General features: G+C 46.6%; 2 protein-coding genes across 2 annotated transcripts; both read left to right on the forward strand.

The window, feature by feature from the left end:
• The first annotated feature begins 483 nt into the window (after window positions 1-483).
• On the forward strand, window positions 484-3,173 carry LOC127611856 (motor neuron and pancreas homeobox protein 1-like). The gene is made up of 3 exons (XM_052082647.1): window positions 484-1,057; window positions 1,920-2,080; window positions 2,715-3,173. Exons 1-3 carry the CDS (start codon window positions 592-594, stop codon window positions 3,024-3,026), a joined length of 939 nt encoding a protein of 312 aa, XP_051938607.1. The 5' UTR covers window positions 484-591; the 3' UTR covers window positions 3,027-3,173.
• Window positions 3,174-3,837: 664 nt separating this feature from the next.
• cfap65 (cilia and flagella associated protein 65) lies at window positions 3,838-20,368 on the forward strand. Its single transcript, XM_052082616.1, has 34 exons — window positions 3,838-3,987; window positions 4,507-4,589; window positions 4,705-4,877; window positions 4,969-5,071; window positions 5,678-5,844; window positions 5,927-6,135; window positions 6,237-6,373; window positions 7,239-7,464; window positions 7,551-7,819; window positions 7,923-8,099; window positions 8,186-8,424; window positions 8,511-8,664; window positions 10,087-10,218; window positions 10,787-11,044; window positions 11,150-11,289; window positions 11,386-11,470; window positions 11,561-11,707; window positions 11,801-11,966; window positions 12,464-12,592; window positions 12,658-12,871; window positions 12,981-13,109; window positions 14,769-14,859; window positions 14,949-15,028; window positions 15,622-15,688; window positions 15,807-15,917; window positions 16,414-16,605; window positions 16,729-16,872; window positions 17,006-17,131; window positions 17,299-17,415; window positions 18,301-18,435; window positions 18,517-18,755; window positions 18,981-19,109; window positions 19,385-19,729; window positions 20,024-20,368. The coding sequence occupies exons 2-34, from the start codon at window positions 4,509-4,511 to the stop codon at window positions 20,136-20,138; spliced, it is 5,226 nt and encodes a 1,741-aa protein (XP_051938576.1). The 5' UTR covers window positions 3,838-3,987; window positions 4,507-4,508; the 3' UTR covers window positions 20,139-20,368.
• The last annotated feature ends 3,063 nt before the right edge of the window (window positions 20,369-23,431 follow it).

Genomic DNA, 23,431 nt, shown 5'->3' on the forward strand with positions numbered 1-23,431 from the left:
TTATCTTTCTAAATAGGAAATATTTTAATTATGGTATTCTTTTGTGTTATTTAATTATATCACGCATGGCCTTATTTTATTTTATTTTATTTTTTTTTTACAATATCGAAGAAGTCACCACTTGATCATGTTTAAGCAGATAAATTTACTGGCAGAACAAGAACGTGATCTCACTGTATGGACATTTTATTTTTCACCCTCTAATGTAAAATTCATTCAAATGGGCGAAATTCATTGATTATGTCTGTATGATGTATGATTGAACTTTTTTTTTTCTGGTGCGGCAGCAGTGTTCTTCTCCCGTCGAGGACTTGAGCCGAGTGAGTGTGTGAATCCTCTGTTGTCGAGCCACTTGCCCCCCAACCCCCCCCCCCCCCCCCCCCCAAGGCTCCTGCCCAATCACAGTGGAGCAAACTTTATAGCTCCTGGCTCTGACTTCTTCCTATTCAGCCCACTGATGAAATGGGTGAGCATTTTTTTTTAAAGAGGTCCCCAAAAAGAAAACGTCTCCTCACAGGGGCCGCCACGTCAAGTGCGTCGAACTCGAAGAGCACTTTCAAGTCTCCCGTGGAAGCATCACACACTTTCGGGATGGACAGAACGGCCTCCCACCTGGAGAAGTCCAAAAACTTCCGCATCGAGGCACTCCTGGCTCACCGTGTGGACCAGAGGCCGGCGATCGGCGATGGCGCTTCCCCGCAGGCGGCCAGCACCGGGAGCCCGGTCCACAGCCCGCGGTCCGAGACGCCCTCCCCTCGGCCCGCCGACGCCACCCAGGCCCGGCCGGCGATGACGCCCGACGCCGCCGGCTACAACTTCTCCCAGGCGGGGTTCGGCGCCGTGCACGTCGCGGGCTTCCTCGGGATGCACCCGAGGTCCGTGTACCCCTTGGCGGCTGTCGGCGCCCAGCCGCCCGCCTTCGCGTATCCCGGCTTCCCGCAGCTGGTCCAGCCGTACCCGGGTCACTTGACGGCGAGCGGCGTGGGCGGGGTGCACCCGCTGGAGCCCTGGATCAGAGCCGGGATGATGATGTTCCCGAGACTCGGTGACTATGGAGGTCAGTGCGTCCACGTCACGTCAGAACCCCCCCCCCCCCCCAACAAAAAATAATAATACGTACATACTGTATATATATATATATATATATATATATATACAAAAACTGATATCAGAGAAATATAGACTTACTGTATTAGTTTGGTAGTTGTGTGTCAATGTAACGTTTATTCATGAATATAAAGTTAATTATATCATAACTACATTTCAAAATAAAAGCCCTGGAATTTAAAAAAAAATCATACAGTATTTTTTCTATATACACTTTTGTTGCAAATCCATGCGAAAACAGTTTGAGTTACCATAACAAATGCTTTTGTTACTCTCCCTTTCGAGATCCAAAACAGTAAACTTGGGGCTGTGTGGGCGTCTTTTAACTTGTCTGTTCGGGATAATTTATCTTGTTCAATGAGATGAACTAGAGCAAGCACTTCATCAATGGATAATGTTTACCGTGTTTTCATTTCGATAATGGACCTATGTGGGTTTTTATTGCTCCTTCAAAGCAATATCATCTTGGGGAAGCAGAGCTGGCCCTGATAGTCCTGAACAATAGAAATCTGCATATTTCAAGGTTTTAAAATATTCTGAAGTATTTTATTTTTTAAATGGATGATTACGAATGCAATATGTAATTGAATAATTTTATTATGATTCTCCTTTCACGTACCTTAAATGAACCTGCAAGCATAATACAAATACAATATAAACATAGCAATTGAGTAAATGCTATTGTAGCGAGCAATGAAAACCCGAGTATATTTACAGCAATAGCTAAACAAAACCATCAACTACTGTGCAAATAACACAATTGAAATCGATTTCTATTTTAATCTGAAAAACCACGCCGCGTGCCTCGGCAGCGCCACCTCAAGCCGGTTTGTTGGGGAAGTGTCGGAAGCCCAGGACAGCGTTCACCAGCCAGCAGCTGTTGGAACTCGAAAACCAGTTCAAGGTCAACAAGTACCTTTCCAGACCCAAACGTTTTGAGGTGGCCACCTCACTCATGCTGACTGAGACCCAGGTACTGTTTGCGGACCACTGTCATTGCACTGCGTTGGCCACATAATTCATCCCATACACGTCGTTCCAATGTCAAACTATTCCAAAAATACTCACCTTACGGACTATTATTTTTCTCTCCTCCAAAAATTCACATTTTTGCCTTAATTCCACATTTTCAACTAAAAGCGCCCCATTCATTCGCAATGTGACATTCAACATCGTTTCCATTTGAAATCCAAATCATTCAACTCATTTAATGCACCTTTGGGACAATTTTCATTTGACCAAAATGTTCACCACTAAAATGCCCACCAAAAAAAATATTTTCTAGCCCATTGACGCATTCAGCAACAGATTAACATTGCCCTTCCCATTTAATTAAAATGCAAACTATTCACCACATTTATTTCACCTTGCTAACAATTTTCAACATGTCAAAATTTTTCACACCCCACAAAAAAAGTCATCATTATCATTCCATATCATTTAATACACCTGTAATTCCATATCTTTCTGTATCACGTTCTGTATCACGCATCGTTCCACAAAAATGCTTATTTTTACATTCAGCATTTCCGCATTTACATGCAATTTCAGCAGAAAATACAAATGTCGAGTTCCAATGTGCCTTGCCTTACGCTACTCTGTCCCAGGTTAAAATTTGGTTCCAGAACAGGCGAATGAAGTGGAAGCGAAGCCGTAAAGCGAAGGAGCACGCGAACCCGACGTCCCCGCTGAGCGACTGCGAAAGGGCCGACAGTGTCCAGCTCCAGGTGGACTCTCCGAGCTCCAGCCTGGAGGATGAAGAGGAGCTCGAAGGCGAGGAAGAGGATGAGGATCCAAGTGTGCTGCCGGGTTCTCTGGGCTCCCTCTTGAGGCGTGCCGGAGGAGTCACGGAGAACTACCGGTCTTATTTGGAAGAGGAACTGGAGGAGGGAAGTTCAAGAAGTGGGGTTTTCCCATAGTTGTGACATGTGTTTTCATTGTTTGTGTTTGTGTATTGCTCCGGAGAGGCCAATGGACAATGTAGCAGGTGCGCAGATTTGATTCCTCTCAAGTCAGTCGTTGAAATGTTGTGTCAAACCGCAATGAATCTTTCCACGTAGCGTTAAGTTAGTTAGTCCACACAGACCTGCAGGATGTTTGTTTACATAGTCATGGAATATATTTTTAAATTATTTCATCTCTATGGCCGAGCAGAACTGCACCAGCTCTTCAGACTTTTATTGTTGCGTGGCTGTTATTAGTGCTTCCTGGTTTGGTTTACGGGCCATGTGAATATAGACCAAAAAAAAATTACATTTTTTTCGGAAGCCTTACAATGTTTTGAAGTTTTGTTATCTTTTTTTTGGTCCAGTATAAAATTGATACAACTGTTAATGAAATTCATTTGCTATGGCAGGAAAATGAAAGCATAGCCTGTTTGATGGAATTCTACTCTTAGTTAGCCTCTTTCCGTTTGTTTTTTATTATGTTCTCAATGAGTGTGATTAATATTTTCAGAGTGATATAATTAATATATATTATCCTGTTTTTGCAACTGTGGGTTTTATTTAAAAAAAATTGGGGGGGGGCCTTAAGGGGGAATACCATTGCTGAACATAATAAAGTTCATATGAAGAACAAATTGCAAAGCAATGCAACTTGTCTTTAGGACACGTAGTTGGCAAAATATGCCAAGGCGATGTGTTCGTTTTGTGCTTACCCCCCCCCCCCCCCCCATAATACTGCTTCGCTTTGTCGTCCTCCATCGGCTTCCGTAGTTACCACGGCAACATACAACATGTCAAGCACTCACTGTAAACTCAAAATTCCTCTACACGGTTGTTGATGTATTTTTTATTGTTTTTTTTTTTTTTTAATTCTAAGCATACAACACAAATAGAATAAGTTGTTGCTGTCGCAAAGTTGTCCTACTTGAAGCAGGTAAGCGTGTGTTTGGCTCCGATTAACATATGTTTACAACAGTTCAACGCTTACGTTTTAATGTGTCGGTGTCAAGAGTGTAAAATGGAAGTTTGTATGACTTTATTGATATGTATTGTAAGACAAAGCCTTCTATGTTAAGGACATAAATGTACAAGTAATGTAATAATAATTTAGCGTGTAAAGATAAGAGCTAGCGAAAGTGCTAAGCGGTTACTTAGCTAGTACTTAAACCCGCAAGCATTTAACGCGCAACTATTTGAAATGTATCGAATTTATTTCATTGATTTTTGTTCTCGAATGCAAACACGATGAACATATTCCGTCACCATTTCAATATTGTCTGGCTATTTTTGTTGTTGTTGTTGGCGCTGTTTTTTCGTGAACGGTGACGCATAGGCTGTCTTTCCTGTTCTCAAAATGCTGTTCAGAAAATACATATTTGTGTTCAGGTTATTTAGATTGCCATGTAAATATGAACATAAGGAAACACGTCGCTCACGTTTTCCTTTTCTGTAGTCATGTTAGCTGAGTCTGAGGGTCCAAAACCAATTGGGTCAGAAGCACTGTGGAAGTCCTCCATTATTGTGAACAATACCAAAGTAAGTTTTTATTTTATATTGTGCTGAATACAAAAGCACGGCGAGAACATACATGGCAACCTTCTTTTCATTGCATAGTTCTTCCATCATTTTTCTCTTTTTCCTCCCCTGGCAGCATCCAGTAACTCGGCACCAGCACAAGCGGCGTGCGCCCATTCAAAGAAGCTGCTTCCTGGGCCTGGAAACCAAACCCGAGCTGCTATGGGAGGACTGGGATGAGGGCGGAGAATTCACCAAGTCTCTTACGTTAAAGAACATCGGCCTCAAGCTCCAGAAACTTCAGTTAAGGTTTGCAACGTTTTTTTTTTTTTTTTAAAGACAACACACAAGTAAGAATTGGATCTATCCGCATGAGTATCCCATCTTGGATCCCCCTCAGACCTCCGGTGACCAAATTCTTCAGCATCTCCAGTTCCCGCAACGTCGCCGTGAGCCCAGGGACGACTTTGTCCATACCGGTCACTTTTAAACCTGAAGAGAAGGTACATATTGCTCGTCATAGATTGGTTTAGACCAGGGGTGTCCAAACTTTTTGGCAAGGGGGCCAGATTTTATGTGGTAAAATGTCGGGGGGCCGACCTTGGCTGACATTCTTTACATTGAACAACAATATTGTTCAACAAATTTTAGTAAGCCAGTCTGTTTCACATTTCCATTTTTATTTTAATTTCAACAATCTTAAGAATTTCTTTTGGTTCATTTGAAACAGGAATTTGAAATATGACATATCAGTCAATATAAACACGGAGTGATGTCCTGTTAACTCGTGAGTGATGCCCTCTAGTGTCTAAATGCTATTACTCATTTAGTGCATGCAATTACTCATTTAGCCACTAGAGGGAAGCAGTACTCTGAAACATCACTCACCAGTCTACGAGACCTCAGTCAATGCAACACGTGTTCCATTGCGCCCAACCTGCGGGCCAGACGGCACTGATTTTATGACAGGGGCCGAGGGCCGGATGAAATTCGACCGCGGGCCGGATTTGGCCCCCGGGCCGGAACTTGGATATGCCCGGTTTAGACTATCGAGCGCACGTGAGCGCACGCGACTGTTTGACGTGGTCCCTATCCCATGTGTTGGACAGTGCAAGTATGAGGACAGCATCGAGTTTCAGGGCAAAGATGGCAGCTTCCAAGTATCGCTTCAGGCTGTGGTTCCCTATCCGGCCCTCGAAGTTCCCGACACTGTGCTCCTTCCACTCTGTGCGGTGCATCAAACCGCTTGTGCTCCTTTTCTGCTGAAGAATCTCAGGTATCATATCATCCCAACCTTGACCTAAAAAAAAATGTCCCTGTTGGCCTCTTAACTTTTCCGTCATGCGTCGGTCACGCAGCAAACTGCACACGTACTTCCACTGGGAGTGTTCGGAACCTTTTCAAGTGAGTCCGGAGGAAGGCGTGCTGAAGCCCAGCCAGGAGATTCAGCTCACGGTTGTGTTCCAACCTCAGCTGGCGCTCTTGTACAACAAAATGGCCGCTTGCCGTTTCGGGGAGGAAGGGGAAAAAGCCGACTGCTGCGTCGCCGTGCGTCTTCAGGGAGTGGGTACTGTCATTCTCGACCAACACACTTCCAAAGTGTGTGAACACGTGAAGGCTGCATGTGGAATCATTCGCCTCTTATCTGCTTTGCTCTCCCGGTGAAAGCCAAGTACCCGTGTCTTCAGTTGAGAAGCCCCAGTTCGAAAGCTGATCAACAACATGGCGGTCCCGTGCTAAACTTTGGTTCTGTCGCGGTCGGACAAAGCGTGCAGAAATGTTTTGACATCTGTAATCCCTCACATGTGAGTATGGCTGGATTCTAAAAGGGCCGAAAATTCTGATTTTTTTTTTTAACTCTTTCATTCCACAAGTCGTCTTTTTAAAATTAGGCCCCCGCCTACCAAGGACGAACTTGTACGTCTAAGTCTTTTCTTTTTTTTTTTTTTGTGTGTGTCATACAGAGGAGGAGGTCTGATGCAATCTGTGAATGAGAATAAGCCATTTGCATTGTAAAGCATGTAAAAAAAAGTGACCAGTAGGTGGCAGTAGTGCCTCACGTGATTGAAATCCATGCTTAAAAAGCTTTTTGTAAAGCTCTTTTTCTCCATTTTTTTGTTTTGCCCAGAAATAGCCATTTCCATTAAACTTAGCCATTTCGTAATTTGTTATTTTCGATTCAAATTCTGAACTTGAGGGGCGGCCCGGTAGTCCAGTGGCTAGAACGTTGGCTTCACAGTGCAGAGGTACCGGGTTCGATTCCAGCTCCGGCCTCCCTGTGTGGAGTTTGCATGTTCTCCCAGGGCCTGCGTGGGTTTTCTCCGGGTGCTCCGGTTTCCTCCCACATTCCAAAAAACATGCATGGCTGATTGAACACTCTAAATTGTCCCTAGGTGTGAGTGTGAATGCGAATGGTTGTTCGTTTCTGTGTGCCCTGCAATTGGCTGGCAACCGATTCAGGGTGTCCCCCGCCTACTGCCCGGAGACAGCTGGGATAGGCTCCAGCACCCCCCGCGACCCTAGTGAGGATCAAGCGGTTAGGAAGATGAATGAATGAATGAATTCTGAACTTGGAATCAGATATTTATCCTCCTTTGAAAAAGCTCTAATTCGATGTGTTTTGTTTTGGGGGGGGTTGTTTTCCATCTGCGCGTCGCCGCCGTCTTCCAGGTCACTGCGTTTTTTTCCCTCGCCCGACTTTCCGGAGGCGTCCCCCTGTTGGGGTGCCAATTCGTCTGTGAAGTCGGCAGCAATCGGGTCGCTCCAGGTGGAAGCATAACGGCGAAAGTCACCTTTGTTCCAACCGTTGCCGATTCGGTCTCTGTGGAGTACTTGACGGTCGAATGCAAAGGGGCGCTCAACCAAACGGTGCTCAAGCTCATCGGCAACTCGACGGGTATGACGCACAAATGTCTTTGCGATCGTAGCGAGACAGAAACGCATCGCCGTACGCGCCTCGTTGTTTTGTTTTTTTATTACCAGGCCCCAAGCTGTCTTTTTCGTCATCCCTGGTTGACTTTGGCTGCATTGAACTAGGAACCACGGCGTCACGGATCATCGAGATGACGAATTCTTCGTGCGTTCAGACCACCTACCAATGGGACCTCGACTGCGCCGGACACAGCGTGTTCAGCATCCAGCCTCAAAGCGGCACCTTAGCCGCCAAGAGCTGTTTAACGCTGACCGTCTGCTACCGCCCCACCGTGCCTTTTGCCCATCACAGAAGCGTGCCGTGTTTCGTACTGCACGGGGTAAGGAACTCGCGCTACGATAACGCCATTCTGACTCGTACAACCGCAAATACCGAGACTCAAACTGAGGGCAAGACCCTCAGGTGCATCTTTTCTTTCATAGGCGCCGTTGTTCCTTGACCTGATCGGCACGTGTCACTCTGATCTGGAGAAACCAGCTTTACTGACACCGGAACATTTAGCCGAATGTCCAGAGGATCGCTCGGACATCGTTAGCGTCTTGCTGCCGAGCAATAGCACGCAGTTGGATCCGCAGGCGTTCGGCTTACCTGCGGATGAGGTGAATTGTGGTCCCGCCCTCAAAATAACGTTTCGGTCGTTTTCCCCCAGCCGGTCATTTTCCCCCCCACCCCCGTCCTTTTCCAGAAAGCGAGCCGACAATCAGATAACATCTCCATCGCCCGGTCGATGACTCCCAAGGAAGACGCCGACCGGCCCGGCTCGACGGAAGCGGATTCGTCCGCTTTGTCCTCGCCGTCCACACGCGTATCGGCGGTGCCCAGCGAGCTGCTGTTCAATCACGTCACATCACCCTGGTCCAGGTCGACTTCATCCGCGGCTTCTCAGGGGGTGGCCATCACCAACAACTCTGCTGTGAAAGTCACGTAAAGTTGTCTCCATCCTCATATTTTGCCCCCCCCCCCCCCCAAAAAAAAAAAATTTGATTTGACGCCAGGGCTTTCTCTTGCAGCCTGATGTGGACCAACGCCCCGGACTCTCCCTTCTCTGTCTCACCCTCCACACGCGAGCTGTCGCCACTGAAGTGCACCTCATTCAGAGTGACTTACAGTCCGAAGGAAGTGAACACGTTTCACGCAGCTCAACTGGAGTGCCTCGCTCGGCAAGTAAGGGGGACTTCTTGAAAACTTTTGGGTCACTTTCTTTCAAGACTGTGGTCATATATTCTTTTGATTTTTTTTCCTTTCCGTGTGAATAATTCCATAATATATAATAATATCCATCCATCCATCCATTTTCCGATCCGCTTTATCCTCACAACGGTCGCGGTGGGCGGAGGACACCCTGAAGCGGTTGCCAGCCAATCGCAGGGCACACAGGAGACAAACAACCATTCGCGCTCGCACTCGCACCTCGGGACAATTTAGAGTTTTCACTTTTTGGAACGGGGCGGCCCGGTAGTCAAGTGGTTAGCACGTCGGCTTCACAGTGCACAGGTACCGGGTTCGATTCCAGCTCTGGCCTCCCTGTGTGGAGTTTGCATGTTCTCCCCGGGCCTGCGTGGGTTTTCTCCGGGTGCTCCGGTTTCCTTCCACATTCCAAAAAAAAACATGCATGGCAGGCTGATTGGACGCTCTAAATCAGACATGTCCAAAGTCCGGCCCGCGGGCCAAATCCGGCCCGCGGTCAAATTTCATCCGACCCTCGGCCCCTGTCATAAAATCAGTGCCGTCTGGCCAGCAGGTTGGGCGCAATGGAACACGTGTTGCATTGACTGAGGTCTCGTAGACTGGTGAGTGATGTTTCATAGAGTACTGCTTCCCTCTAGTGGCTAAATGAGTAATAGCATTCACTAAATGAGTAATAGCATTTAGACACTAGGGGGCATCACTCACGAGTTAACAAGACATCACTCTGTGTTTATATTGACTGATATGTCATATTTCAAATTCCTGTTTCAAATGAACCAAAAGAAATTCTTAAGATTGTTGAAATAAAAATAAAAATGGAAATGTGAAACAGACTGGCTTACTAAAATTTGTTGAACAATATTGTTGTTCAATGTAAAGAATGTCAGCCAAGGTCGGCCCCCCGACATTTTACCACATAAAATCTGGCCCCCTTGGCAAAAAGTTTGGACACCCCTGCTCTAAATTGTCCCTAGGTGCGAGTGTGGGCGTTGGATGGTTGTTCGTCTCTGTGTGCCCTGCGTTTAGCTGGCAACCGATTCAGGGTGTCCCCCGCCTACTGCCCGGAGACAGCTGGGATAGGCTCCAGCACCCCCCGCGACCCTAGTGAGGATCAAGCGGTTCGGAAAATGGATGGACTTTTTGGAATGTGGGAGGAAACCCGAGTACCCGGAGAAAACCCACGCGGGCCCAGGGAGAACATGCAAACTCCACACAGATTGAACCCACAACCTCTGCGCTTTGAGGTCGACGCGCTAAGCACTGGACCACCGGGCCACCCCCAATTTAAATATTTTTTCTATTTGGTAGCACTTTGGATTCTTCTTTATCCTGACGCGCCACATGCAGGATATGAAGTGATGTATTCTCTTCATCTCCCCTTTTTCTGCCGTGATGCAGCATCGTCCGTCTTGGAAGAACGAGGAAGAGATAAGTCCCCCCTGGTGCGTCATCGTCCGAGTCATTGGACACTCCTTTGAGCGCGGCAAAGAGCATTTCTCCCCACACTTCTCTCTTGAGCCAAATAAAGTGGTAAGCGTGGCACCCGACAGCTACGGAAAAATACAATCGATGGTACGTAATAGAGAGACCGAGATGCGGTTTCGAAATTCATGACCTGTACAACTCAATAAAATTCAAAAAGGAAAAAAAATGGAGAGAGGGGAATTTTTAAAAAAATAGAGAATTGCAGTAATGTGGTTGCATAAGTCTGCACACCCTATTTCTTGTAAAAGGGAAGTGGCTGTGTTCAGAATCAACCAGTCCCATTCAATGGGAGTCAGCACGCCGTTGAAAATGCTTCTCATGAACCCCAAATACATTTCAGCGTTGCCGGGCGGCTTTCGCAGACATTTTTTGCGTTATGCCAAAACATTTCCACGTGTGTTTTGGGAGATTTTGTTTTAAGTGCAGAACGTGTTTTGTGGTGTACGTTACACGAATGCTTGAAAATGGTTTCAAAAGATTCATTGTGGGCTCATTTTCATGTGGGAATGTCGATATTTTTTTTTTAATTAAATTTTTTTTTATATCCACTGTATCTGCCGCCTCTGTAACGGTATCCCTGCGCATCAACTCTTTTGCGCTTCACTTGTTGTAGGTATTCACAGGCCTTGACGTTCGATCCTATCAGACCTTACTCCTCCGCAACCATTGCGAGCGGCCCCTCACCTTCTGTCGCAACCTCAACGAGAGCTTCGACCCCCACTTGGAAGCGTCGGTGTCAGTGGTGCCGAGGTGCGGCTTGATCCCGCCTGGGGCCCACCAAATCCTCACCGTCATAACTACTCCCAAAGAAGATTCTCCCGCCGAGGGAATCGAGCTGCGCCTCCAGTTCAATTGCAGCAATTACACAAAGGTGCAACACCGACGGGCCCCCGGCCGGGGGGCATCAACGTTCCTCACCCCCCAGAGCTTCTTGTATCTTTATTTTAATGCACCTTTTTGAATGACCTTGCATTAGGAAATTAGAGTTTTCAGCATCCTGGAAAAGATGAACGTGTCACTGAGCGGAGAGGGTACTTTATATTTCCAAGATACGTTCGTGGGCTCCCCGACCCACCAGACTCACATCATCAGAAACATCTGCCACATTCCTCTGGGGTGAGTTTCTTTCTGTCATGTGGGGAAACGAACGGTCCCTCTTCTTTGGAAATCAGCACATCCTAAATCGGATCTTCTCTGATGATGGCGTGATAGCTTCCAATGGAACATCCATTACTCAGACCGGCATCTCATCTCCGTTCAACCGGAAGCCGGTGAACTGCAAGCCAACGAGTTTGCGGTAAGAGACGGGTCTGTTCGTACCATCTGAAATCATCCAAAGAGCTTTTTAAAAAAAAATGCCTTTTGGGGGGCCATTTGGACATCACAGCAGCAGAAATGGTCCTTTAATCCAAAGGAAGAGAAAACCTATGTCCTTGAACCGGTTCTCATCATCTGGCCGATTCAAAACCCCAATTATAACAAGTCCATCCTTACCCTCAAAGTCACGGGAAAAGGCGCCAAAGGCTTCATACAGGTACACGGCTATTTACGTATCCATCCGTCTTGCTTGATTACAAGTATCGGGCGGGCCAATGAGCACAAATGTGGATTTGCATTCCCTGCTCAGGCGATTAAAGAAGTCTTGGAATTGGGAGATACGATGGTCGGACGTGCTCAGTCAATTGATGTTCCCCTGGTGAACAACAGTACCTGCTCAATCTCCTTCAGTGTTTCCGTTGAGCAGACGCTACAAGATGAGCAATTTCATCCGGACCTTCCACCTGCGGCCATTGGTATATCTTGCAGTGCACCTTTTCCCAACCTTTAGTGAGCCTATGTACATTTTGCATAAGAAAAACCCTTGGATTGACCACGATTGAGTTTTTTATTTTGTGACCACTCCCACAACGGCGCAGCGACTTGCCGCCGCACACAGTTATGCCAAACGGTGTGCCGAATTTATGCCGGTCACAAAAATACAGCCCGGAGTTTTCTTCAAAAATGTTTTATTCCGGGCAGCACGACTGGTCAGCACGTCGGCCTCACGGTGCAGAGGTGCGGGGTTCGATTCCGGCTCTGGTCTCCCTGTGTGGGATGGATGAAGTTTTGAACTTATTATTTCCAAATAATTTACGTGGAAATCAAGTGAAAGTGGATCGTTTGGATAGTTTCCTGTGGCACAGTGTTTGAGAATCCCTGCTCTTGTACTTTTGCTGTTCATCCTCGTCTGTCTCTGTGTCTTTAATAAGTCCAATCTGAAACGTACTGAGTCGCGCTTGATCTTTCCCAGCCCTGCAACTTGACTGCGAAGGGGGAACCGTGGCCTCGCACTCTACCTTTATGCTGCGAGCCACATTTCGGCCAGATCGTCAAGCCCACTACAGGTGGACCATCAGCTACCAGACACTGAGTTGCAGCGGTACAGACAGAAAACACACGCGCTTGAAAGAACGACACTGGTTTCATCTCGTTGCTCCTCCCCAGGCGCGCTGTTGTGCCCTCCGCAAGCGGTGTGCGAAGTGCGCGGCAAGGGCGTGTTCCCCACCATGCAGGTGAGCGACGTGTGCAGCGGCGGCGGCGCGGCTTGGCTCAGCAAGTCGTACGTGTGGGAACTCCTCTCGGTGGACCGCCTCAACACGCAGCTGCTCTCCATCCCCTCCCCTGTGGAGCACGCGTACAGAAGCCCCAGAAGCCACAGGTGAAGCGCACGGGAGGATTCTTGAAGTATCAATGGATTTTGCTGGGTTTTTTTTCCCAAAATCGGAACGATTGTGGCACCGTCACACTGTGGTTGCTTGTCTTTGTAGAATGGCCAAGTACCCGGCCCTCTTGATTAAAGCCATGCTGGATGTTAACTTCAGTGCGGCTCCCCTGAATTCTGAACCCTCCACTTTTGCGTTGGTCTTCTACAACCCTGGCAGCATCCCTGTCGAGTGGTAAGTTGTTAAGATAATGTGTCCACGGCCCGCTTCAAATGCCGCCTCCCGTCCACTGGCTTTCGAGTTCATTTTAAGAGTTTGTTTTTGAAATCTCTGAGCTGCGTTCGCGAACGTCACATGACCAAACTCAGATAACCCGTGCGCCGTGAGTGGTCGTTGCCGGAGCCCTTGGCCACTATGATGTCATTTTCAGTCCACAGCAAGTGGCAGTACAAGACAAAATGGCCGCCCCCTGAGTTAGTCAAGTCAAGTCAAGTCAAGTCAACAGTATTTATAGAGCACTTTCAAACAGCCATCGCTGCATACAAAGTGCTGTACATGGAGCGATTTAACATATACAATAAACAGTAAGACGAATCAGTAATAAGTAATAAGTAATAAGGCGGTAGAAAGCACCAAGCAGTAAAAACAATAGCAAATCTAAGTCATGCTGAGTCAAACGCCAAAGAATACAAGTGAGTTTTGAGGAGGGATTTAAAGATGGGCAGCGAGGAGGCTTGCCGAATGTTCAGTGGATTCAAACAAAAGTTAGATTCAAACAGCTTGATTTTTACAATACATACAATACAATACATGCTGATTTATATAGCGCTTTCACAACAGCGGCAGCTGTAACAAAGCGCTTTACAAAACAGTTAACATAAAGTAAAATAATAAACACAACACATAACATAGAACACGGACAGTCGTGCAGTCCTAACCACTTTTCCGCCACACGCTTTGTTGTTTGAAGCGGTTTGAGATGAAAGAGGAGAGAATCAAAATGTCCTTTAACCAGTGGATCAGAGACGTCATGCTCAAAATGTGCACACGTCGGCTACAAGCTAAGTTTCAAAGTCAACAAGAAGCTGTAGCATCCATTGACGAAAAAAGACATTGGTTCACTTCTCCTGTCCCATGGAAATCCATTTCAATTCCAAGCGGCGACTCACGGTTCCAAATACGCATCGGCGCTCTTCGCCAACGCTCCTCATCCGAAAACTTCAGCGGCCATCCATCCAGCCGCACCGACGCCGACTGTCCAACAGCGCTGACATAGCCACTGAACAAACCGGGGTTGTGAAAAATGCTGCCCATTACTGGCGCAAAAAACACAAGCGCCCCAGGTCTGTCCAGCACCGACAGTCAATGGCGCCGACATTCCTCCCAATCAAAATCTGTGCTGGTACAGGCGTGCTGCCGAGAAGGCGCAACCACCAAGCACAGATACTGCTCCTTTGACGAATGTCGTGGCCAAAAAGCGCTGAAAACAGTCCATATCAGGTCCACACAATGAAACAACAAACAACATGTGACAAAACAAAAGACAAAAACAGCAAAAAAGAACAAAAAAGCAAGGCTCTTGAAGAGCACTTGCCGAAGGCTGCCTACTCGGGCGCCATCTTGGGAAAAAAAATTTTTAGTTCATATTTCACAAACGCATTGTTCATCAGAATACAATCTTTCGACAAGTGGGGGCCATTTTTTAAATTGTTCTGTTTTCAACTGGATATGAAAGTTGAAGATCCAAAAAGTGGGGTGAAAATTGTTACAATCATTCTTCATCCGTGGGGTATCTTGATGGAAGCACGTCACAGATATATGCACGCACACATCGGGTAATGTGTCAAGCTTATTTTGTACCGATTTACTGAATTGCTTCCTCTTGAAATTTAGGACATTCTTGTTTCCAGACGACCAACAGGTAGAATTCAAGCACTGGAGTCAGCGAGAAGAGTTATGTCACAACGAGTTCGAGCAGATGCAGGCATGTCATAATCCTTCTTCGTCACATGTGACATCAATAGATTTTGGGTGACGGCTTTTAATGTCAATGTATTTTCCGGATATTTGCAGGTTGTGGAGCTTTTCAGTGTTTCTCCACTGTCCGGAACTATGCTTTCTGGACAGCAGAAAGCAGTACAGTTCAGCTACAGGTCAGATGGTGATCACAGAGGGCAGGGCGTCTCAAAATGGTTTACTGTTCTCTTGAGAAAGGAGAGGCTTGACTTTAGCCAGCTGCCTAAGATGAAAGAAGCCGGATTCAACAACGGCAACAGTTTGCAGGTCTAATTTCAAACCAGTTTAAGACCCAAGTTCGTGACGTTTGGCTTACAATAAGGAGCCAGGGGGTCCAAGTCCGCAGGTTGAGATATACAAGGGCCACTGCAGCCAAACACCATCGCATTTGTCTTTTTTTCATTGAAATTCAAGAAATGTTGTCCCAACCAGGTCTTGATTTCATCTAGACAGGATAAACATGAAGGTTTGAATGTTTCTTTAAGATGGAGCCCAAAGGGAACAGATACAGTGAGAACAGCAGAGGCCCCAGAATTGAGGCCTGTGGAACACCACACAACAGTGAAGCAGTTCGTCACAGAGCAACCAAAAAATTCTGTCCGCTAAATAAGACCTCCACCACTGTGATTATCTTCTCCGGTTAAACTGTCCTGGGGGGGGGGGGGGGGGGGTCTCCTGTCAGAAGTCCATTGCCATATATTGACCTGCGAATGACCAATGCCTTTTACAGCCACGTCGTTGCTGGGACGCATCAGTTGCCAATCATATTGAAAATCTCACACGGCAGAGAGATCTTGGTAAGTTACTGCTCCAAAAGATTGGAGTTGTTTTGCTTATCATGACCTCTTCCGATATTGCTGCAAATGTCCGAGGAAATGTGAGTTGAGCTAACCAGTTGCCGGTTTGTTCCGACAGCTGAACTTCCAAGGGGTGACAGTGGAGCAAGACAGACCGCATCTGTACTTTTTATCCAGGCATCATGTTTTCACCCCGATCATGATCGGCGGTCTGACCCCTCCGTTGCAGGTGGGACTCGAAACGTTGGCAACCTTATGCCCCATCGCGTGAGCTTATTCATACCGTGGTCCTGCGCCCCAGCTGATGTCACATCATACGCCACCCTACCAGGCCACGCCTCTTCAAGGCACACGCGTATACGTACCCGTACGCCGCAATACGTCGAGTATTTTGTGTACGTCTTCTGCCGCTACAGTGAAACCCCTCTACAGCGAAACCTAAATGGGCGAAAATACCCCCTAGTGTGAAAAAACTTTTCTGCTCCCCCTACAACAAAAAGTCCCCCTATTCCATGAAGTGTCAAATAAGTGTATGCTCATACTTTTGCCCTATGGAATAAAAATAAAAACTACACATATAATTTTTTTTGTACATTTGTACACATATACTGTACGTTTTTGTGTACATTTGCGACAGTGAAAAGTCCCCTGTCGTGAAACGTTTCTTGCCGCAAACATGATTTAGTTGTAGAGGAGTTTCACTGTATTTGCCTTTGTGCCGTTAGACGTACGACCTTTACAACGGCGGCGATGTTCCTGTCCGTTACGAAGTGGACGCCGGCGTGCTGTCGCAGCTCCAGGAGAGCAACTTTAATCAGCCGCTGCTGTGTTGCCTCAACCCGGAGGGAGTCGTCCTACCGGGGAAGATGGCCAAGCTGGAGTTCATTTTCTCTCCGCTGGAGGCCAAGATGTACACCGTACGCGTCAAGTCGGAGACGCTCCTCAGCTTTCCCTTTTGACCGATCGTGACGTCAGGTCGTTCGGGAATTGTCTGTCAGCTTCCAATGACTGTCTGTCTTGTATGAATCGTCCATTTCCAGATGGACATTCCTATTCACGTCCGACATGGAGAAACCACTGTGGTGAGGTTCGATGGCTCCGGCTTCGATACGCTAAGAGATGTGTTCCCACTCATTGAGACCAAACCTGCACCCCCCGTACGGAAGATTCCCCTCCCCGGGCAGGTCAGATCGGAGAAGTATACACTTGTGTTCAAAAGAATCCAATTTGAACGTAATGTGTACAAAACCACGACTTCCTTTTGAAATTCTCCTGAGAACACATTGCACATTTGAAAATGTCCGTCTGTATGTGCAGAGTGGGTTTCTTTCCACGGACAGCATCTCTCTGGGTGAGATCCCGGTGTGCTCGCACTCTTCCAGAGTCTTCTTCCTCACCAACGTGTCCTTAAAGGAAATCCTCTACAAATGGTGTTTGACTCAGGTGAGCGTCACGCAGCTGCAAAAAGAGCTGCGTCACAGGACAAATTTGAGCAGCGCAACCAATTATTCCGTTTTGGAGCTTTTTTTTTTTCTTCTCTTCGTTGGATCGAGGGTTTTCAACGTGCCGGCTGACAAAGACTGATGGGTTCTGTTTTGTATCGGTGTAAGGTGATCCGGATCCAGCCTAAACAAGGCCTCCTCCGTCCGGGCGAGAGCATCATTTGTGTAATGACCTTCATGGCAAGCGACTTCCCCATGATTTATCATCTCGACATCATATGTCAGGTATCGCCCGCATTATGAGGAGTAGTATTTATTATTATTATTGCATTTATGTAGATGTTTCTACAATAATTGGACTGTCATTTAGTTCATATTTTTATTTTTGTATATTCTTTACTGTGACTTTTGTGATTTTTTTTGGGGGGGGGTTAATTACTTTTTTGGGGAATTTGGGAATTTTTGGAAAGCATTTACGAACAATTCTATTCAGTTCATACCTCTTGTTTGGCTATATTTAGATTTTTTTTCCTGCTACAATTTGAATTTTGTATTTTTTAGGTTTGTTCTGATCATTCATTCATCTTCCAAGCCGCTTGATCCTCACTAGGGTCGCGGGGGGTGCCGGAGCCTATCCCAGCTGTCTTCGGGCAGTAGGCGGGGGGGACACCCTGAATCGGTTGCCAGCCAATTGCAGGGCACACAGAAACGAACAACCATTCGCACTCACACTCACACCTAGGGACAATTTAGAGTGTTCAATCAGCCTGCCATGCATGTTTTTGGAATGTGGGAGGAAACCGGAGCACCCGGAGAAAACCCACGCAGGCCCGGGGAGAACATGCAAACTCCACACAGGGAGGCCGGAGCTGGAATCGAACCTGGTACCTCTGCACTGTGAAGCCGACGTGCTAACCACTGGACTACCGGGCCGCCCTGTTCTGATCAGTGATTGTGATTAAAAGATTGATTATCATTACCTAGAGTTTATTTATATCACTCTATTCTTTTGTTCCACTCAATTTGGCCTCTGTGATTATTTTTTTCTTAACTCGTGGTTTTCTTTAAGTCCTATTTTGCAGGGTGCCATTTATTACCATTTGTATTCTTCTCATTATCGTTCTTATTATTCATGCTCCCTATTCTGTTTCTCCTCTCGTCACCTTCCAGCTGACTGAGCAGGCCGCACTGGCGCAATATTCTGATTCTCTGCGGCGTTGGGAGCAGGAACGAGAACAGCAGCAAAACGAATTCACCATCACGGAGCGGGACCTAGCGGAAAACCGCAAGGTTCCGGTCGCTCAGGTCTGAGCGCAGACATAACACCTCTTCAAAAGACACGCCCGTGACCATGCGCCACTTTTTTTGTCCTCTTGTTCGCCACAGGGCTGCGCGGCTGCCGCTCAAGCTAAAGAGCCGCCCGCGGGCAAACATAAGGTCACCCTACCGCCTATTTGTAGCCGGGTAGCACGAGCCGAGCAGCGGGCTCAGTCCGAAGCCGTAAAAGTGTGGAAACGCCCGACAGCGCCTCAGCCTACGCTGCTTCACGTGGAGGTGACGGCGCGCTCCTATCAGTCGCAGGAATATCGGCGATATTTTCCCAACCACTTCAATAATCGCTTCAGGTAAACCGTTGAACCTTTCAAGAAGTGATTCCAAAACTTGTGTTGTCACAACTCTTTCCTGATTCTTTGTTTTTAATGTATTTGGATGAGAGCAGCTAGCAAACGGCTAACAGGGAAAAAAACTAAATCACAACTACCGTGTTTTTTTTTTTTTTTTTTTTTTTAAGCATTTTCTAAGCGTCTCTTACTTTCCGAGCATCATGGCAGTCTGCTTTCTGCCGACAGGTGTTTCCAACAGATCAAGCCTTTGAGGCCTAAAATATTGTCGGACACGCTACTTCAAGAGGGGCGCCCGTTGCAGACGCTGGGGCCCGAGCGACACTTCCTCGAGCATGTCATCACGTCTCTGATCAGGTAATGTCGTCCTTTGAAGACAAGACGAGCGCAAGAAAGCTCCTTGGTTATCAATGGACTCCATCATGATGATTGAGCCTTGCCATTCAGAATCAATATTGACTCGTGCGCCTTGTTTCAGGTGTACTTCTTCATAGTTCAGATTTTTCTTGATTTTGCCTCAGCTTTCACACTCAGTTTACCAGGGCAGTGGTTCTCAAAACTTTAAAAATAAACAACTAAAAAAAACTCTGTTGTACTTTTAGCATGATTTCATATTCCTTCTTTCTCCCTAGGAGCATATTGGATGACGTCGCCTTTTCCCAGTCTCTGCTTACTTTGGCATCCAAGCCCCTTTTCTACAAGCCCAAAGTCATCTTCTCCACTACGCCGCCGATCCCACAACCGCTTATCGGCTTGGACGAGACCAATCCCGATCTTCACGTTCGCTCTGACAGCTCGGGAACGGCGGGAGGCTACGGGACGAGGCCGAAAATAGCGCCGCGCCCTGAACACATACCGGTAGGCGTGTTCAACGATATATTACTCAACACCCTCCAGAACGTGATGATGGAGGCAGCCAGAGGAGATCTGGACCTCATCGAGCACCACAGAGTGTCCTCGCCAAATGTCTCTATCAGGTAAAGACACCTTCCTCGTATATTCATCGCAATTAAAGGAGAGACCACCTTTCACAACTTAAAATGGATCGCGGTTATTTTCATGGTTGGCTGGGGTGTCGTCTTTCACCCCTTTGTGCACAGACTGCAAATGAATGGCGCTTGCGCAAGGTTACCACTGCCACATTTGACTGGACACAAATATTTGAGTACAAACTATTAAAAAATATAGCTATATACTTTTTCAATAAAATGTCCCCTTTAAATGAAAACCTCTTAGAAGCAAATCTGTTCAGCTGATGTTTCTTCCTTCAGATCCAGGAGGTACCCCAATGCCAAAGGCAAGAAGGATGACAAGGAGACACCCCAAAACAAACCAACACATGCCGAGCTATCGTCAGAACATCACACAGAAACAAGTTCAATATGATATCTGTATAACGCCGTCTCATATTCGACAGTCGGCGGTGAGCGTGGCACCTAACGTGCACTCAATGTACCCAAGCGCTAGCTCCTTTCCACAAGTCTTAAAATGCATTCAGGTACGATGATATTCATATTTCAGTCATATAAGTTATTCAAACTGCCCAAGAGAAACCACGTGAGACAGTTGAGGCTGATTTTCAAATGGGAAAATAATAAAGCGCACATTGCACATTTCATGATCTGCACATTTAAATTGTAATCATTGTACATGTCGTAAAAATAAAACGCTTTCATTTGAATGGCGCATTTTACATTGTTGATTACACACATTTGGATCTGTGTGTCAGGGGTAATGGTGCCATCTAGTGGCCACCTTGGAGCGATTCAGTCAGACTTGTCATTACTGTAATGTGCGGTCCAGGCGTCCTCCATTTTAAACTCATTAACATGATGAAATCCTATTAAAAAATGTCCGCTCAATACTTATTCGTAACGATAGCAGGTGGCAGAGTGTAGATTATAGCGGAATGCTCATCAAGTCGAATTTAATGGGCGTGACGACGGCAGGGCAACAATTTGAAGTGTCCACTTAAATCCACTAGATGGCGCGCAATGCAAACAATCATCTTGAGTGCCACTCCAGGTACTTTTCTTTCCGTTGCTTTGGTCCACGACGCCAGACTGAAAATTTCCCGATTTTGTGGATTATTTCTTGTCATTCCGTTTCTTTCGACGGTGTCATGGCGGCAGTTTTCATTAATAACTAGCAAGGAACCCTCGTATGACCGAATTGCGATGGAACCGAACTCTCGGCAATCTCAGTACAGTTTTGCATGCTGGAGTCCGGCAGGCAAGGACCCGAGTCATTCAGTCAGGCATGCTTACTTGGCAACATTTGTATCGGTTCTCTAAGCGCACCTGCCCCATAATCTAATCGAGGAGGCCAGTGTTTCACAGCCTTTATCAGACCGCGACACATATTTTACATTGCAAAGATCTCTGGGCACACCAACTCGTAAAAAAAAATCACAGAATGACGATCCCGTGTGAATGGACTCTCAAAAATCCTGACCCGTGAGAAAAACGTTGGCTCATGTCATTGCCCTCAAAGCTTTTCTTCTGCTTTGTGTGAATGTCAACAGGTGTCTATACACAGGTTAATAACACTGTCTTGCCTGTCAATATATGGCACTGGCAGAGATTGATGCCCCAACGATATATTTGACATAAATAAATGACCGTTTTGTGGGAAGCAAAGAGGCACATGTGTAGTAAAGAGAAAAATAGTGTGGAGGGGAATTACAATGAAAAGATAATGTAGGTTGTGCGTTCTGGCTGACAGTAGGGGATCCATGTCACGCCCAAATGAAAGCAAAGTAAAAAGGGGGGGCTGGGCGGATGTGTGTCAGGTATGTGTGCGATAGGTGTGGTAGGACACGGTTATGTCAGCATTTGCGTAAGGAGGGAGGGGACCCCCTTCATCACCCGGGCCTGATGCTCCCCCACTCCAGCGAGACCACGCAGCACATTATTGCACGTCGTTATTTATCCTGATGATTTCTGTCCGGACATATGAGGTCAGCGCGGACGATATTGTTTGTACAGCTCGATATTAGAAATCATACATTTCCAAGATGTACTTGACCTCTGAGCCTTTCTCCCTTTGTCATGGTTAGTGTGAGAAATGATGGAGAGAACCCTGGAGGAGAATGAAAGAGGGCGACTCTCTCCTTGGAGATGATCAAGCATGCAAAAAAAAAGGGTGTTGGAGTTTGTGTCGTCATGACGGCAAACAAGGATACAGCCGTGCCCTGACACGTGACTGAGCCGACGTGTGACTTCTTCAAGATGCGAGCTGTCTTTGGAGCGAAATGCCGATGATAACCAACGTTGGCATTCTGAAGAATTTAACCCATGGGGTAGCATATACAGACTGAACAAGAGGGGTCCAAGGATTGACCCTTGAGGGACTCCGCGTCATGGCCAATTGCTCAAATTCTAAACTTCCAACGGTCACCAAATAGCTCCTTTCCTCCAAGTAGGATGTGGCTAATTTTAGGACTGTTCCTTTACATCCCACTCAAGTTTCCAACCTGTTCAACAGTATGCTAAGATCCAATGTGCCGATCGCAGCGCTGAGATCCAATCAGACCAGCACCGTCACTTGCCCTGTGTAAGACTTCTGTCTGGGATGGGAATTGATCAAAAAAATCCATTTGAGTTCAAGAAATGGTTGAGTTGAAGAAAGGAAGCTTTGAGATGCATCTAGAATTTGCTTTCACGTAGACAGCCTGCATTCTCCATTTTAGAAGTGGCTTGACTGCAGCTACAGTGTCCATTGAATTCATTCAAAAACAAAATTTTACAAATTATAATATTTGAGATTGCTATTTCCCCAAATTTTGTAATTTTTTTTTTTTTAAACCACAACATTTCCGAACATTTTGTGCTTTTGTTCGGGAAACTGGAACGGATTTCTTGTCTTCCCATTCATTGCAATGGGAAAAGATTATTTGGGAAGTATCGCAAATGTATTTGGAATATTATGCCGCAAAATGAGCTTGCAATTCTCGGCACACGGTAACCATTGCCAGCTGGGACACCCAATCACAAAACTCACCCCCCGCAAATTCGCGGGACATCTTGGAACGCCTCTCGGCTCTGCGGTGATAACGATGGCGGTGACGGAAACGTCACGCCGTGAGTAACGGGGGGGGGGGGGGTAATTGGAAAGTAGGCAAGTGAGCCGTACGCTTTCGGGGGAAAAGAAAGCAAAAAGAGTGGTTTTGGACATTCCTTCCAAAATCGAGAACCAGCGCGTCCACCTGCTCGCAACGGGGGGGTTATCCTATGGAGCACGTTGCGCACTTGCGGTCAGGATCTGGCGTTGTACGCTTTAGCAGGTCATTTATTGACTTTGGCACGATGGATGCACGGCGCAGGTGGCCAAAGTACTCCAAAGTCTGTATTTTAGTACAATTACGCATACTGGTGTACCCTAAGTACAGACTATGGACTTAACTCATTTGCCGCCAGCTGTTCTCAAAGCACAATTAGAGCATCATGACTCATCCGGAAAGACCCTCTCTTCATTGAAAAAAAAAAAAAAAAAAAAACACTTGACCCAAAGGTTTGCACGGATGGCAGGAACACGTCGCATTCCACTTGACAAATAGTCTCAACTTGCATGATGCGGCTTGTTGCACGGACGCCGATTGTGACCGGTCCAAAATGGCCGCCAAACGCCCATTGTCATTTCTTGACCCTCACAGCAGAAACGCAAAAAAATAAAAAATA

The sequence above is a fragment of the Hippocampus zosterae genome, chromosome 12 (genome assembly GCF_025434085.1).
Source record: "Hippocampus zosterae strain Florida chromosome 12, ASM2543408v3, whole genome shotgun sequence".
Taxonomy (NCBI): domain Eukaryota; kingdom Metazoa; phylum Chordata; class Actinopteri; order Syngnathiformes; family Syngnathidae; genus Hippocampus; species Hippocampus zosterae.

What these genes read in the sequence shown, in the direction of transcription:
- LOC127611856 (XM_052082647.1), top strand. Translation starts at nt 592, where the DNA reads ATGGACAGAACGGCCTCCCACCTGGAGAAGTCCAAAAACTTCCGCATC. An exon ending in GAGACTCGGTGACTATGGAG is followed by an intron (nt 1,058 to 1,919) that starts GTCAGTGCGTCC and finishes GTGCCTCGGCAG; the next exon opens with CGCCACCTCAAGCCGGTTTG. An exon ending in TCATGCTGACTGAGACCCAG is followed by an intron (nt 2,081 to 2,714) that starts GTACTGTTTGCG and finishes ACTCTGTCCCAG; the next exon opens with GTTAAAATTTGGTTCCAGAA.
- cfap65 (XM_052082616.1), top strand. Translation starts at nt 4,509, where the DNA reads ATGTTAGCTGAGTCTGAGGGTCCAAAACCAATTGGGTCAGAAGCACTG. An exon ending in GTCTGACCCCTCCGTTGCAG is followed by an intron (nt 15,918 to 16,413) that starts GTGGGACTCGAA and finishes TTGTGCCGTTAG; the next exon opens with ACGTACGACCTTTACAACGG. An exon ending in CACTTCAATAATCGCTTCAG is followed by an intron (nt 18,756 to 18,980) that starts GTAAACCGTTGA and finishes TTCTGCCGACAG; the next exon opens with GTGTTTCCAACAGATCAAGC.